The sequence below is a fragment of the Mchenga conophoros genome, linkage group LG1 (genome assembly GCF_057382185.1).
Source record: "Mchenga conophoros isolate Kocher_MC1m ecotype Shallow Benthic linkage group LG1, M_conophoros_male_GT1.1, whole genome shotgun sequence".
Taxonomy (NCBI): domain Eukaryota; kingdom Metazoa; phylum Chordata; class Actinopteri; order Cichliformes; family Cichlidae; genus Mchenga; species Mchenga conophoros.
Window position 1 is genome coordinate 27,704,163 of NC_140526.1, and position 16,362 is coordinate 27,720,524.

At 40.8% G+C, this 16,362-nt stretch overlaps 1 protein-coding gene across 1 annotated transcript in view; it reads right to left on the reverse strand.

Moving 5' to 3' along the window:
* ly75 (lymphocyte antigen 75) overlaps positions 1-16,362 on the reverse strand; it is a 30,536-nt gene that overhangs the window by 13,717 nt on the left and 457 nt on the right. The window contains exons 2-19 of the mRNA XM_085272537.1: positions 14,763-15,134; positions 12,055-12,228; positions 11,403-11,564; positions 10,266-10,385; positions 9,529-9,669; positions 8,141-8,329; positions 7,706-7,866; positions 7,464-7,571; positions 6,958-7,046; positions 6,685-6,854; positions 5,068-5,267; positions 4,661-4,803; positions 2,754-2,832; positions 2,597-2,668; positions 2,208-2,331; positions 1,953-1,988; positions 1,348-1,517; positions 16-83 (exon numbers count right to left, since the gene is read on the reverse strand). Coding sequence (XP_085128663.1) covers positions 16-83; positions 1,348-1,517; positions 1,953-1,988; positions 2,208-2,331; positions 2,597-2,668; positions 2,754-2,832; positions 4,661-4,803; positions 5,068-5,267; positions 6,685-6,854; positions 6,958-7,046; positions 7,464-7,571; positions 7,706-7,866; positions 8,141-8,329; positions 9,529-9,669; positions 10,266-10,385; positions 11,403-11,564; positions 12,055-12,228; positions 14,763-15,134 — 2,578 coding nt within the window. The remainder of the gene's footprint in view (positions 1-15; positions 84-1,347; positions 1,518-1,952; positions 1,989-2,207; positions 2,332-2,596; positions 2,669-2,753; positions 2,833-4,660; positions 4,804-5,067; positions 5,268-6,684; positions 6,855-6,957; positions 7,047-7,463; positions 7,572-7,705; positions 7,867-8,140; positions 8,330-9,528; positions 9,670-10,265; positions 10,386-11,402; positions 11,565-12,054; positions 12,229-14,762; positions 15,135-16,362) is intronic.

A 16,362-nucleotide genomic window follows, 5' to 3' on the forward strand; every position in this document is an offset into this window, starting at 1 on the left:
GTGAGACTGGCTTACGTCATAGGGAATATGCGTCCAGGCTGGCTCATATCAATCCACCAGCTTTGCTTGTTGGAATCCGATATCTGTTTAAAACATGCAGGTTTAAGTGTCACACAATTGAAATTGGTGGTATCAACGTCTGAGGTGACTTATATTCCTTACTGTGTTTAGTAAGTATGTATCTAAGAAGTATGATGTTGACACATATCTTTTATTAGAAGCAAGTATCACAGTTGTTACAGGTTAATAGGACTTATGCCCCCTTTTTCTCTAAATAAATAAAAAAAGTGTTGAAACTCCTGTTTAATTGTGAGTAGCTAACCGTATATTGTGCTCCATAAATGAGTCATTTTCTTTTTTGCCGTTTTAGCGCTGGAAGATTTGTCATTCATATTGTTATCCATTTACAGCTTTTCACAACCTGAATATAGTGGGAAGAATTCCTCTTGTGATCAGACTTCTTCATTGTTAGCTGCCCATTTATTATTAGTTAGATTTTTATAAATGATGATTATGAAAAATCTTAACAAAGCAAGAAACAAAAACAGAGGTTTCAAGGTTGTATTTCAGCAAATGTGATCCTTCTTTAGTTCTCTGCATAGACAATTTATGTGCAGTTGAAGCCTACTCAAGCTTGACTGGATGAAATAACTAGAATCAGGAAACTTCCAGCACTAATTTTTTCCCTGCCTGACAAAACTTGCTGATTCATACCGATATCTGCTTAAAATGAAGAAGAACTAAGTACCACCTTACTGTCTCTATAGCATTTAAGAGTGTAAGTAGCAACCAGGTGCTGGCAGAACATGGAAATACAGTTTAAGACTGCAAAGCTGCATCTGAACAAACCACAAGACATCTGGGGGAAATGACCTTTGGAGAGAAGAGCCAGAATTCACATCTGGTCAAAAACAACCACAGCACCATAAACACACCAACTGTCAAGCACGGTGGTGGAGGGCTGAATTACTTGGGCCCCTTTCTGTCAGTGAGTTGACCATGAACTCTTCTGTATACCAAAGTATTCTAGAGTTAAATGTGACTCCGCGTCTCTAACAGCCTTGTTCAGTTGGCCCAAAACGGGTCAAACAATTGGACAATGCTTCAAAGCAGAGCAGCAAATCCACAACAGAAAAGAATCAAAGTGTTGCAACGGCCCAGTCAAAGTCAGGACCTCATCCTCAACATCAATGTTAATGCGGGACCTCAAGGAGCAAAAGGAAATGAGAATGCTGCTCTTGTTATGCTTGTCTCAAATAAACAGTCCAATATTTCAAAATAAAATCAAAACTTCAATCAAACATTTCTGATGATGTTGTTTGCCACTTGTAATAGTGTGCCACTTACTGTATATATTGCATTTTGGATTTTAATAGCAGCATCGGTGCTAGTTGGAGCCGCCAGTGTGCCGTTCTCTGAATCGCAAAAGAGCCTCGCCTCCTGAAAACTGAGCGGTGGCTTATTAACAAACCAAAACTCTGCTCCATCCACAAAGATGGACGAGTCATGATGCCCATCTGAAAAACAACACAAACAACTCTAACGTTACAACACAAAAGAAGAAAAAGTTGAATAAAAAAAAAAAGTCAGACTAATGATAAATGGCCTGCATTTATATAGCGCTTTACTCAGTCCCTAAGGACCCCAAAGCGCTTTACACTACATTCAGTCATTCACCCACTGGTGACGGCAAGCTACGTTGTAGCCACAGCTGCCCTGGGGCGCACTGACAGAGGCGAGGCTGCCGGACACTGGCGCCACCGGGCCCTCTGACCTCCACCAGTAGGCAAATACGGGGTTAGTATCTTGCCCAAGGATATTTGGGATGCAGCCAGGAGGCAGCCTGGGATCGAACCACCGACCTTCTGGTTTGTGGCTGACCTGCTCTGCCACCTGAGCTACAGCCAATGATAGACGCAATCACACTGAACAAATGATGATGAGGGCATTACCGGGATTGTACCACTCTGGCGTTTTCGGTGTCACTCCTGTTGAGACATCAAACAAAGAATTCAAGTAGATTTAGTCCATCAGGTTTTTAAATTATACGGAGACATCACTGCTGTACAAATGACTCTTTCACTTTGTGGACCTTCAAATTCCTGTTAATTAGCTTAATGAGTGTTTTGAGCTCTTCCCAAACCAGTACCAGCCTTTATTTGGTGCACACACAGACTATACGTCATTGGTCACAGATATAAGCTCACCTCGGGGTATTTGGCAGACCCATTCCAGCTGCGCGTCACAATGAAAGGGTCTGGGGTAGAAAGGTATGGGAGGCAAGTCGTGCAGCAGATAGTAAAACACGTGTTTCAAGCTGTTCGTCATTGTCTGAGGACACAGATGGGTTTTGCACAAACATCACCAATAATGAACAAAAATCGGCAACACAATTCTGACATCACAGATCATGTTCACTGTCTGTTTGAGAAGAAAAAAAAAACATGCAGGAGCTGTTTGTGTCTGACAACATGAAACAACTTTTAATGCTGAGCTTTTGTAAGAGAAAGGATAGAGACTACAGATTCTGAAAAGCACACGACTGTGTAAGCCAAATGTTTCCATCTTTATTAAAAGTCTCAGTTTAGCGACCCACCTTGAATGCAGTGCAGTCCCGATCGTACGCATCGTCCTCGTAGAAATTTCTGTATGAAATATCTAGAGATACCTATTAAAGACACAAACATGATATGAAACACTCCACCAGATTTTACAAAAATTGGGGTACGTGTGTTTAGAGCTGGGATGCTCACGGGCCGGCCGTCACTCCACTGCCACGAGCGATCTGCGGGGTTTCTCCTGTTCAGGCCGATCCAGAAGTACCGATTATTACTGCAAGAAGAGGAGGACACTGTGTTACTCAACCAGCCTTCTTTCAAGTAGGAAGATAATAATTAGAATTAAACATTAAGACAGTTTGATGTTTCACGTAAGCTTTTATTTCTCCCCCCTCGCTGACTCAACTGCAACGTGCGAAATGTGAGACCGGAGATGGTATGTGTTTATTTCAATGCTCGAGCCGAGTGCGCTCAATGTTTATGTGAGCAAAGAGACAAGTTTGAACTCTTAGGTATGCTCCCACGAAGACGAAGCAGCATGTTTACAAGTCGTCTCCTCGTTAAAGCGACTAGATGTGCCGGTCTGATAAAGAAAAGGCTGCCGGTACACACCCCACCACCTCCCGTACACACTCTTTGTTTGAAGTGTGTATAAAGGTTAAAGCCATAACGAATATTGATTTGTTCATACAGGAAAGTTCCAAAGACTCCTGCCAACAATCACACTATCAGACATGAGTTTGACACATTGTACATGTTAGAAAAACAGAAAACTATAGAAGGACAGATTCTTCAGCATGACCAAGCCATTAACAATATAACTGTTATAAATACTACACCACTTTAGCATTAGTGTTTCTATTAATAGAACTTGAGCTACTACGGTTCGAGCCGTTTTCGTTGTTGTGTCGTTGGGCAAGACACTTCACCCGTTGCCTACTGGTGGTGGTCAGTGGGCCAGGTGGCGCCAGTGTCCGGCAGCCTCGCCTCTGTCAGTGCGCCCCAGGGCAGCTGTGGCTACAATGTAGCTTTCCATCACCAGTGTGTGAATGGGTGGATGACTGGTTGTGTAAAGGGGTCCTTACGGACTAGAAAAGCGCTATACAAATACAGGCCATTTACCATATGGTTAACTAGCCAGTTAATTCAAATTTATATAGCGCTAATATAGGCTCACACATTTTATAATGTAGGTAGGGTAAAGACCCTACAGTGTTTGGGCAAAACCCCAGCAATGTGAATGCTGAAGTCTCTGCCTTCCATTCTACCGTTAACTCAAGGAGCCGCAAGGGAGCCAGCAGTCTGAGAACTAAGTGCTCTATTGGGATAATCCAGTATTATGAGCTCTTTAGGAAAAGATGGGGCCTGATTATACAGATTTGCCTTTTTCCTGCAACTGGTCATACATTTTCTATGAATACAGAACAGAACTGCTTTTGAGAAGAGCCACGCTGACAGCTGTCTCTTTAATAATGACTTTACACTTGGAAATTTTCACTAACTAAGATGAGATTTACAGACAATCCGCTATTACTGGTGAGCCAGCTCTCACCGGGCTTTATCCTGCTGGTTTCAGCAGCCAGTTTTATTTATAGAGCACCAATTCACAAAAACAGTCAGCTGAAATCCTACAAAAGATCCTACAATAACACAGAGAAAATGGCAAGAATTACCGGTAGATGACAGTCTATGAGCAAGCACTTGGTGACAATGGGAAGAAACAACTCCCTTTTAACAGGAAGAAACCTCTAGTAGAACATGATTCAGGGAGATTCATGTGAGAGCTGTCAATCAGCAATCTTAACAGACACAACCCCAGAGATATCCAGAGCGAGGAATGATGCTCATTTTTCACAATTTTGAAACCTCATTTGCTCTTTTTTTTTAATAATTCAATTTGGGCAATTTTTTTTCTTTAATGTGACAAAAACAAATACATTTCTTTCTGCTGGTATACAAACAATAGTTTAGATAGTATTGTGTTCCTGTGCTTGACTTGTGACTTCCATAAATGATGTGACACTTCTTGTGACAGTGATGCATGACAGTAGTCCTTTGTTACTTATAACAGGAAACACAACTTGTGTTGATTGTGTGCCTACCTGATAGTCTCTCTCATAATGAAGTGTAGGGCTCTCATTTCATCCAAGTTTGTGAAACTGGGAAGATTGGCTCCTAGAGCCTGACAGAACCTCATGGCCTCCTCCCAGGAGCGCTTCCTGCTCAACCTTTCTTCATGAAACACCTGCCAAGGTGAAAGAAGAATTTAAGACAGCTTAGATGGTGTAGATTGTGAAAAAACTCAGTTTAGCTATAACCAAACTACATATTACTTCCTTTCAGGAGAAATGATCTTGAAGCCTTGTAAAAAGACTTCAAAATGTAAAATCAGTGCAGTGCTTTTGCCACTCCTACTTACAACCATTTTCACTTTTGCTAAAAACCAAAACCAAAACAAAAGAGCCATCTCTTATTGGTGCTGTTTAAAGAGACACACACATACACACACCTTGTAGCAGTATTTGATGTTTGGCCTGGACACCCAGCCATTAGGACACGATGCATTAAGGTTTGGTTCTGGTTCTGGGGCAGGAGGTGTAATGAGGTCTTTTCTACAGATGGTGCCGGCCCTGAAGAGAGTGCAGTTCTTCACCTCCCACTTACCCAAAGGCTTTGCAGTGGAAATTGCAACACACCCTCCTTGCCGATCTATAAAGAAAATGAAGCAAAATGAAATTCAATCTTTAAAAGTGACATTTATTACGTAGATTGTGTCTGTTACGATAACCAGTTCATTGATGTTATGACATATTGTGGTGGAGCAGTCGATTAAGTTACTTGGGTCTTCATTTGTTAAACATCTATTATAACATATATGATTATATATATAACATATATTCTCACACAAACATATAAGATACTGATAGAAGTAAAAGAAAGTTCAGCTCTGCATCTTTTCGTGTAACCAATACCACCCAATAGGGATTTATATCATTTATCTTTACAGTCACCAAAATCAAGCCAGAAGCCACAAGACCCCTGGAACAATCTGCTGTGTACAGACAAGTCCAAAGTAAAGATATCTGTCTATGATCCAAAGCACCATGTTTGGTGAAAACCAAACATAGCACATCAACAGAATGCCAACTGTGGCAAGCACGGTGGTGGAGGGGTCATGACTTGGGCTTGTTTTGCAGTCACAGGACCTGAGTAGCTAGCAATCATTGAGTCAATCGTGAACGCCTCTGCATATCAAAGTATCTAGAGTCAAATATGAGGACATCTGTCCAACAGCTAAAGCTTGTCCCAAAATAATATAATGCAGCAGGACAACAATCCAAAGCACAGAGGCAAATCTGCAACGAAATGACTGAAAAAGAAATGTTGCAATGCCCTGGTAAAATCCACACCTCAACCTGATTGAAATGCTGGGTGGGACCTTCAGACTGCTGTGTATAAACAAATGCCTGAAGCGACGCTGTCAAGAAGAATGGGCCAAAATTCCTCCTCACCAACATGGCAGACTGGTAAAGTCAAATAATAATTACTTCAAAGTGACTGCTGCTAAAAGTGGTTTGATTTTTATACCACTTCTGCATCTTGGCTTTGTTTTTGCTAAATAAATAATGGAAAAATGTAAACATCTTGGCTTGTATTTACCTCTTTTTTACCTCTTTTTAAGGAATGCTAAGAACTAGATCATTTTTTATTATGTTGACTGCATGTTAGCGAGTATTCTGAGGTGCACAGACATTTCTCTGAATAGCGTATACGGAACATATAAAAAGGGGGATGGCCATATTTACACTAGGTATGGATTTTGATTATAAAGGCCAGATTCATCAAACTTTAGGCTCACACGTCATAGCCTTCTCATTTCATGGCAGGCTCTTTGTTAATGACCAAGCTACAGGGGTATAATATATGAGTGTGTCTGGTAAATTTCACATTTCTAAAAACCTAAATGGTCGAGAAAAAAAATAAAAAAATCAGTAAATCTGAGCCTCCACAGTATAAAGAAACTACTATTAGAGGTTCACAATTAAATACAATGTGTTGTAACACTATAGTCTGCTATAACATTTTATATACAGATACTTTAGCCATTAGCCCCAAGTCTTTGTACCTGGTTCAAACACGCCCCAGTTGGTGTATGTTGCCACATCCGTCGACCCCTCTGCCCTCACCCACTTGTACTCTCTGGTGCTGTTGATGTCCTGCAACCCTATCCAAAAATACTGAGTTTCCTTGCCTGCCGTCTCTTGCAGCAGACTATTAATAAAGGCCTGCTCAAACCTGGAAAGAACAGTCAAATGTGAGTGAGTTTCTTTAACTGCAAAACCACAGAAATGTAATATAGGTCATCTTTTGGACTGATAACAAAAACCCTTTTGATTACCTGTTTCTTATGGTGACGTAGCAACGGTCCTTGAAGGACACTTGCGTCATGTTCACTTTATAACAGGAGTTTCCATGTCTCTTCCAACCCTGGTCAGTTAAAAACAGTCATATTTTGCAAGCTAGAACTACGTCTCTTTCACGATTCAAGTTATGACATGCATGCTGTTTTTTGCAACAGGATTTCTTGTCAACAGTCGCATGAGTGTTTTTCCCCCCACCATCAAGGATTACAGTTTTGTTTTCAGTTTACAAATCTATTTGCTTCTATCCGCAACAGCTGCCAATAGAGCTCGACATCTGCTTCTCAACTCCTTTATGACTCCATAGTGCCATAAAAATCATCTGACCCTTACAGTAAGCTCTCGTTATAACACCACCAAACATATGCATGGGTTCTACATCCTTCTAACATATGAAATTTAATTGCTGGTGTGGAGGCGTAGAAGTATCTCACCACACATTTAGTAGGAAATGTAAAATACTGCTGTTTGCGAGAATACTCACATCTTTCGAGCTACATCCGACCTGTGCTGCTGATTCATTGACCTCTCCTTTCCTCTGGCACATGAAGGCCAGCATCTGTGTGCAATCCTCAATCCGCCAACTATGAAACTGTGGAAAAACAGACAGCGTGCGTTTCTGTAAGACCTCAAACAGGACAAATGTAATGCTCTTGGCAGTACATACACAAATGTGCACACAAGGCTTGAGTACAGTGGATGTGTGTTACACCAACACACACAGACCTCTCCAGTGTACGAGACACAGCTGGTATCCGAAGTGGGCTGGACCGGTTGTGATGGAGCCCAGTAAGTGAAGGTGATGGGTGCTCCGTCCGTCCAGTTGAAAACGGTGGGGTTTGTGCCAACACCAACCAGACCGATCCACACATCTAAAGTCTTGCCATCTGATGAGCAGTAACACACACAAACATTTTCAATTTCAGGCTTTCTTTAAATTTGACTCGAACAGTGAAAGCATAGGCCTGGAAATCATTCTCATCAAAAATAAGGCAGTAGGGTGTAAATCACGATACTTCAGTACTAACTGTATGGCTCTATTATAAAATAAAAAAATGCATGTTGTACATAAATAGAGAAAATGAGAACATGTTAGGAAGACTCATTAATATATGAATTATAAAATTATTTATAACACAAGAGAAACTTGGACAGTTTTACCTCCGTGGAAATTAGTGCTGATCATCTCTTTGCTGTCAATAGTGTGGAAACTGGCTAACACTCCATTCTCAGCTTTACACTGTTCCTGGGCAGCGTTGAAGTTCTTTGGCTGCTCCATCAACTTGTAACAAAGTCCGTTCCACGGCACCCAGTCATCCTTACACAACGTTTCTTTATAGACAAAAGAATCTGTAGAGAGAAGTCAAGTCACACAGAGGCCTTGAGGGGATTTGGGCGTTTTAGATCAAGGCTATTTAACTTAGAGGGCTTCATATTTTGTACAACATCCACAGTGCTGTATTATCCTTAAACCATTACTTTGAAAGAAAAAAAGGAAAATATTTTGTGAGAAAAAAGTGACAGAAGAGGCTCAACCTTATTATATTATTGTATTATGTTAAGGAAGAATGTATATTCCCCAATCTGTTGGTGAATGGATGCTTGAGGTTGCTGCCAGCTGCTTAGTGAAATGCACTAAAAATGTTATGATTGCTTTGGTTGCTAGCAGATTACTGTGTTCACCCATTATTTGCATAAAAGACACCAACGTGTCTGCAAACACTCGCTGACTACTGGCTGGGCAGATGGTCATAAAGCTTCTGGGCTGAAAATGTTTACGAAGAGGGTGCTGCACCAACAACAGATCGTGATTGCCTTAGTTGCCAACAGTTGGAAGATGCCAAGTTGTCTTCAGATGCTTGCCATTAACTCTACAACACTTCCCCACTGCAACCAGCACATTTCAAAAGGTTCAGCTTTGACTTTGAAGACAAATGTTGTCCATTTCCAGTTTGCATTATACTTTTCGATGTCTGAGAAGTATTTAAAAGACTGTTTGCAGTCTGATAAGACTTCCAGACAAACGATCAGCAACCGTGGCAATCTGCTAGCAGTCAAAGCAATCACGAAAAGATCTTTGGTGCAGCGCTGTATACCTGCTGCAACCCCTGGTCAGTTGGGAAATATACATCTTTCTTTTGTATGTGGTAGTTGCCAGATAGTTGCCCTCTGTTATTGAGACCTTAGCAAGCTGACAAACTAAACTAAGAATACTTGTTAGCATTGTTATTGTAAACCTATTAGCAGGCTAACATTAGAATTCATCTCAAAAGCATTACTGCGTATCAGCACAGCTTAGCAGGGCCATTAGGATTAGCACATTATTTTTACATTCATTTGACAGAACAGTGAAGATTTAGACAGGAAAGCGATGAAAGAAAGCGGGGGAAGAAACGCAACAAAGAGCCCCAAACCAAACCCAGACTGCCGCAACAAGCCCTGCGGTATATGTGGTGAACCAAATCGGCGCTCAAATCTTTTTCTTTCTTTTTTTTTTGTAAGTATGACTCAATAGAAGTGTAACTGCTGAGCGTCAGCAGCCAGCTCACCTGTTGTTGTTGTCTCACTGGCATTGACTCTCTTCTTGCAGACGTATGGCAGCCGCCTGTTACACGCCATCGTTTCATAGTTGGTCTTGGAGTTCAGGACTCCACAGTCTGACAGAATGATGATGGAGGTGGAGGGCATTCCTGTTACATATATAACCACACAAATATCAATAAAAATAAACAGTCACTGCGAGAAGGACAAGAGATGTGGGTATCATTCAAAGTTTAGCATATCAACTGTGCTTTACATAGAAGTTCAGAGTTCTCTGATCCAGCACAATCTTGCTGATGAGAGCAATCACAAAGAGTTTATATCAATGGAAAACTAAATGACTGCAATATACTTCATGCTACATTCATGCTTGCTCTCGTTAAGAAGAAATACACATTACAAAAGCTAGCAGGCATTACTCAGTACTGTAAATGGGTCATTCAACAACATTAGCAGTCCCAGTGTCACAGTGTGTGGCACAGTGGGTTTCTTCACAACACTAGTTTCATTGTTTCTCTGACCGACACCAACGCTCCCTTTCATAGACGAGCAGAAACACAGCGTTGATGCAAGATTTGGTGTGGTGAGAGGACCAGGTGTTTGTGGCAAGTGAAACTGTGTTATTCTGGTTTTGTGGAAACAAAGCCTACAAACGAGGCTGCAAAATGAGAACATGTGCAGCACAGTTCTCAGAGAGAATGAGTAGTAAGTAACAGGTGAAAAATACATTCATATTCACTGTTACCTTGTTCCCAGCGTAACATGGAGAGAGGAGAGCCATCTGACCACTGCCATCCTTGAGAAGTATCTAATTGGTGAAGGCCGATCCACATCCTCTCCGGCATTCTGCCAAGGCCGTCCAACACTGCACAATGCAACACCACAGCACACAGGACAAGTAAATGTAATGAAGGAAATTGTAAGTCTAATGCAGTTTCAATCATCAAGTTGGAACTTTGAGCCTCCACAGCTGTTTCATTTACTCTTTAGATGCAATCTCAATTCCAAAAAGATGGCCTGAAGATCACATGCATCCAGTTGCAGGCTGATGATAATAAAGTAAGATTTTGTGAGATTTGCAAACCATTAAATTCAGTTTCTTTAATGTACATTTTACACAGTGCTCCAACTCTTTTGGAAATGGGGTTGTATAGGCGAACATTTTACAGTTCACCCTTTTGTAATCATCCACTGAAAATCCCAAAGAATGACGATTAAGAAGCAAAGGACATAAATAAAACAAATTGAGGAAATGAAAAATATGTGGCTTCTATGACATCATACTTGGAAAATTCAGAAATAAAAAAGTAAGAACAAAAATCCCAGGACTTATTTAGACTGAAAGTTTGCAGTCGTTCACAGATTCTTTTCCTTTCTGTACGTCTCTACTTGTCACACAAGGAACACTAAATAGGAGAAGCAGACTAATAAACTAATAAAAGACAAAGCGATAGAAGGAAGGAGAAAGAAACTTTAAATAAAGTCATTTAGAAATCACCACAGTACAGAAAATATTCACATTACGACAGGATTGTTTTAGAAGGATTAGTTCTGACTGACTAAAGGTAGGAAAAGTGTGTTTCTGTGTGTGTGTTTTTTATTTCCAGGTTGTGTGACTAATAGTTCAAGACCTTGAGAAGCACAGGCCTGCTCATACAGTGACGATCTGAATCATTTTTCTCATTACTTATTTATACTTCTTTTAAAATCAAAATCTCGAGCATTGCTCATGTCACCATTATTGCAATTTTTTGTTGTAAATGAGACATTTCTGTCACAAAGACAATCTGAATGTACTTATTTTTTTAAACCTTTGTGTTTTTTTAATTGTATTATGGAAGTAGCCGCAGTAATAGAAGTACTAGTAGTAAGTCAGTCTTACAGATTGTAGAATTGAGCTCATCGGGCCCAGAGAAACTAAGCAGATCTGCTCCCTGACTGCGACACGAATCCAGAGCTTCGTGCCAGGTCACCGCACCGTTGGTGACAAACTCATAGCATGAATCGCCGTCTGGACCAGTAAAAAGAGTCTGGCAGCCCTCCTCTGCAAAGTCAAAGACACAACAACAGTATCAGTATCAACAGTTTGTGTTTCATGTAGCTTCGGATATTCAATATTAACAAATAAAAGTGGATTTAAGCTTGGACACATTTATGTGCAACGAGAATGTTTAAGTCATTAATATCATGAACGTGAACTGTTATATTAATATAACAATATACAAAAAGATTATTAGGGTAACTTTTTTAAATAGGGTAAATATTTTGATGTTGATATAAGAATATATTCTTTATATATAACATGAGTCTAAAGTTATACCGCTACATGTGCTGCAGACAGTGCTAACTATTAATGGAGCTGACCCCGCCCTGTTGGTTAAACTGTGCAACGACATCATTTGGAAATGACCACACAAATTTTTTTTCTGCTTTAAATGCTCTCAAAAATAAATATGTTAGTGGCTTGGTGAATAAAGAAACAGTTAAAAAACATTAAACCATTAAAACTACAAGTAAATAAAAATACAACGTGCCAGGTTTCAGACAGCGTCCCATCTTCTTGTCTTGGTCATAGTCTGAGGAGGTGGCACACCAGGACATTCCAGGGAATTCTGCATCGGGGAGGCATCCATGATACCAGCTGTTATTGTACTTGAAGGGGAACTCACAGGGGCTGCCGGCAGAGTTCCCATCCATGGTATGGATGACTGCACCGAGAGAAGAAGTGAACAAAGTCAAAGATCTATTTCAAGCCTGTGGTAGTCGTTTCATTTCGACGACTCGTAAATCATCTCGCAGCAGCGACGGATGAGATGAAATTTGACGCCCTCCTGCAAACACCAAAGCACCTTCTTCGTACCGTAATACACACAATCAAACGTGAGCTTCCAATATAGACAGCTCATCCTACTCCTTAGATCAATTCCTGTATACTGATAAATAAATGAATGTGAAGAAGGGGAGGTTAGGCTTGTTTATAAGCCAACGTCTCCCTTCCTTCCTGCACCCCCAACAAGTCTGTGGAGAAACTGAAATCAAAGACGATGCAAAAATTGTGCTTTGTTTATTGCTTCAGTGACAGAAAGTGACAGAAAAGAAACAAAGTCCCAAGAAAGGAGTTTTGATTCAGTTAAATGCGAAAAGTAGCATGTAAGTGCATCTTCAGCTCAGTCTGCATCATCATTGTGATTGAATTTAATATTCATGCTCTCTGCACTCAAACTAATTTTCCTGTATTGCCACAAAAAGGATCTGAACACATAATACAGTTTTTCTCAAATGTTAAAACACAAAAGCCAATCCTGTAACCCAAATGACCAGTAGTCTAAACACATTTACTAAATGTAGCCACCATATTCCAGTACCATAAACACATGTCACATGAAGACACAATTCACAAAACACAACCCTCTGTACTCATAAATCTAAACACATTTTTCCTTGCTAAAACACATGTTGCAAAACAACTCTGCTCATATCCTCAAATGAAAGCCCATGTGATGCAAAATGCTTGCCACAGTCACCAATCTTTGAACACAGGGAACACACCTGGCGTCATTCACTACACACAATGACTCAAAATTGAAGACACTTGTTGCTAATGCTGTACCCACATGTAAAAGCAAGTTCAGAGTGCACAGTATGCTGAAGATTCCAAACAAACACAATGGATGAAGGCAGAGTCAGGGGAAGAGGAATTTGATGCAGAGGAGGGAGATAAGATAAGATAAGATAACCTTTATTAGTCCCACACGTGGGAAATTTGTTTTGAGAAGAGCTGGCCCTGGAAGAAGAGGAGCAGGCCAATGAGGAAGAGGAGTTCAAATGAGAGGAGGAAGAGGAGCGACCAACGAGGAAGAGGAGAAGGCCAACATGGGAGAGGAGAAGGTCCAGGAGGGAGAGCAAGACAACCTCGCACCATCATTACGGACGAGATGCGAGCAACAGCTCAGCGACATGATGCCGCACAGTGATTGTGGTGTGTGTGTGGTGTGAATAACGTAAATAAAAAAACTTCACACCCTGTTCATGTTTTCAAGATTACTGTTGTGTGCAATAGATTCTGTTTTTGCATTGAGTTGTGTTACAGTAGTGTACGTACATGCAGGATTTCCTATAGATTTATACTACTCATATGAAACTCACAAATCTAAATGCCTAATCCTCTGCAGAGATCTACGACGATCCGTTACTGTATAGTTTCTAAAAATATGCATTGGCAGTTATGGAACAAAGAACCTTCTCACAAATTGAGCATTGTGTTTTCAATTGTTTTGCTGTAGTGTGTAATGCTGTGTATAGTGTTTACAGTTTTGACAGCTTCGAGCTGCTCTCTTGGTGTGGGAGTTTGAGTTTTGCAGTGGGAAGGTGTGGTTGTGTTTATGTAGCTTTAGAGAAGGGTGTTGTGTTTGGACATTGGGGGACCTGGTGGTAACGTTTGTGAAATGTGTTTTAGCATTTGAGAAAAACCGTAATGGGCCATTTGAAGAAGAACTTCTCTCTAAATGTTACTGCAGACATGAAAAATGACAATAAACAAGATGCTCTTCTGTTTCAAATACGTGGATCAGACGTGGCAGTCGATCAGGTCTGGTTGGTATTGCATCATGTACTTCTAGAGCACCTCCTAAGCTTCAGTGTCCTTAATCAAGAGCTTAAACTGTTTTAATAACACACAGTTATTTAAAATGTTATGGCCAAACATTCGGTCACTACCTGAATATTTCTTTAACCTTGCAGTGTTCGGTGGAATGTGTATCAAAACAGGAATGAACGCAGAAAAGAAAGTAAAAGTCTGCGTTACGGAGCCTTTGCACCTTGCAGACATGCTGCAGACGATTGCACGACCACAACGACAAACAAAAGAAACGGAACAGGCAGACTCTACGTTTTCAGAGCAAGTTTAACACCTGGAATTTGACACCCTGTGTTGTTGCCCAGCGCAAAGAAGCAATAACTGAGAGGCCTGACAACAATTAAGCTGACAGGGCGTGTTTAAAAGGGAGCAGAATTTATATGGTCAGGTGACACAAGAGCCAGAGGTGTAATGTGTTACAAGCCTGGACTGTCTTCACATTTAGTTCAAGAAGTGAACACAACAGAAGCACAAGCTGACTTTAACTAATTTCTTGACAAATTAGTTCCTGAAGCACTATTCAGAAAAAAGAAAGAAAGAAAAGAAAACAGCCAGTCCATGTAAGCAATTCTGTCTCTTAGATAAGAGAAAGGAATCCACACTTACCGCGGTATGGCCTCTGGCAGATGTTGTCTTGGGATTCTCCTCTTACCCAAGTGTCATTAGTTTCCCGACTGAGCGCTACTTTGCCGTTGTTGACCGCCAGGCCCATCTGATAAACAGTATAAACAACTCCATCCAAACAGCTCCACCATAGCAGGATGTTGGAGCCACAGTCGAACATAGTCAACATCTTGGAATTGACGTCCAGCGCCATGCAGAGCGATGTTCCCACATGGAAGAGCCGTTGACCTGAACCCCACTTCCACTGTTGGGACTTGCTGTTTGAGTTGCAGGTGGCGAGGCTCAGGTTTGCTGAACCCCATGCACTCAGGCATTTCCCTGTGCTCTGGTGCTGAATGGTGAAAGCATCCTCATCTGTGATGACAGGACAGAAAACACAAGTTTAAAGGGGACTTATTACGCTTAGCTTTGCACTTTTAATCCCCAGACGGTGCTAGAGTAGCTTGGCATGAGCCACAGTTCAAAAATAATCATCATTTATCTTCCTCTGAGTTCATTCCACTTCTCAAGCAATCCATTTCAACGCCCCCTCAACTCCCTTTAAGGCAGCCTTGCTCTGATTGGCTGCCCCTCATCGCTACTGTGTTCCCACACTGTCACCAGTTCTCAGACATAATTAAAGTGAAGATGTTTGCAGCTCTTTATCCTCATTTTTGAACTTAATTCTAGAGTAGCTTTGCATGACTCAGCACAAAATAAAACCTGAAGCCTCTCTAAGCCAACTTTATTCTGATTGGCTGACACTTGTAAAAAAAAAAAAGGTCCGGAAAGCACCTTTAACGAGTTGGATTCCATTCCTTGCATGGAAGTTAACTTATATGTTCACTGTGTCTCACTAAATTTTAACAGCTGTGACAAAAACTTTATTATTTATTCATTTATTTAATCGGGACGTCCCTCGAGATTAACATCTCTTTTTCAAAGGAGACCAAGCCTTTGAACCAGTCTGAAGCGTGACACTTTAGCTCACAGGTTTTAATTGCACACAGGCAGACCTCACCGTTTCAAACTTTGACCTTGTTTCCATGATTAATGTGGGCACGCACCACTTAGAGATCTGAGACTGACACATAAAAAAATGCTATTTAAAAAAATATATATATGCAGTGTAAATGCATACCAATACAGCTCTATTAGAGTGAAACTACTCGTTTAAATGAATACATAATAAATATATATACACAAATATCCCCGCACCGAGAATTATTCATTTGACTTCATAAAAGAGTTTCATATTTATGCTGAGAGAGGGGAACTATAAAAGAGGACAGTAGGCGGGGACAAGGTGATCTGGGTAAATGTTTACAGGCTGAAGCTAAAGAACAACTGAGCAGGAATACTATCAGAGTACAGTTTCGACTTGGTGTCACGGCAGTAATATGCCGATATTTTGGCTCTACGGAGCTGCTCGGGAGGGAGGGAAGGATGAGTTAGCGATTTCTTTGACCTGTCAGACATAACACTGGGGGGCAAGAAAACAACAAAAAACAAAACGAGCAAACAAAGTAAAAATAATAATAATAAACAAGCATTCATCTAGATAAGCAAACGCCGAGTTTGTATCTCAATCCAAAATCTTGTC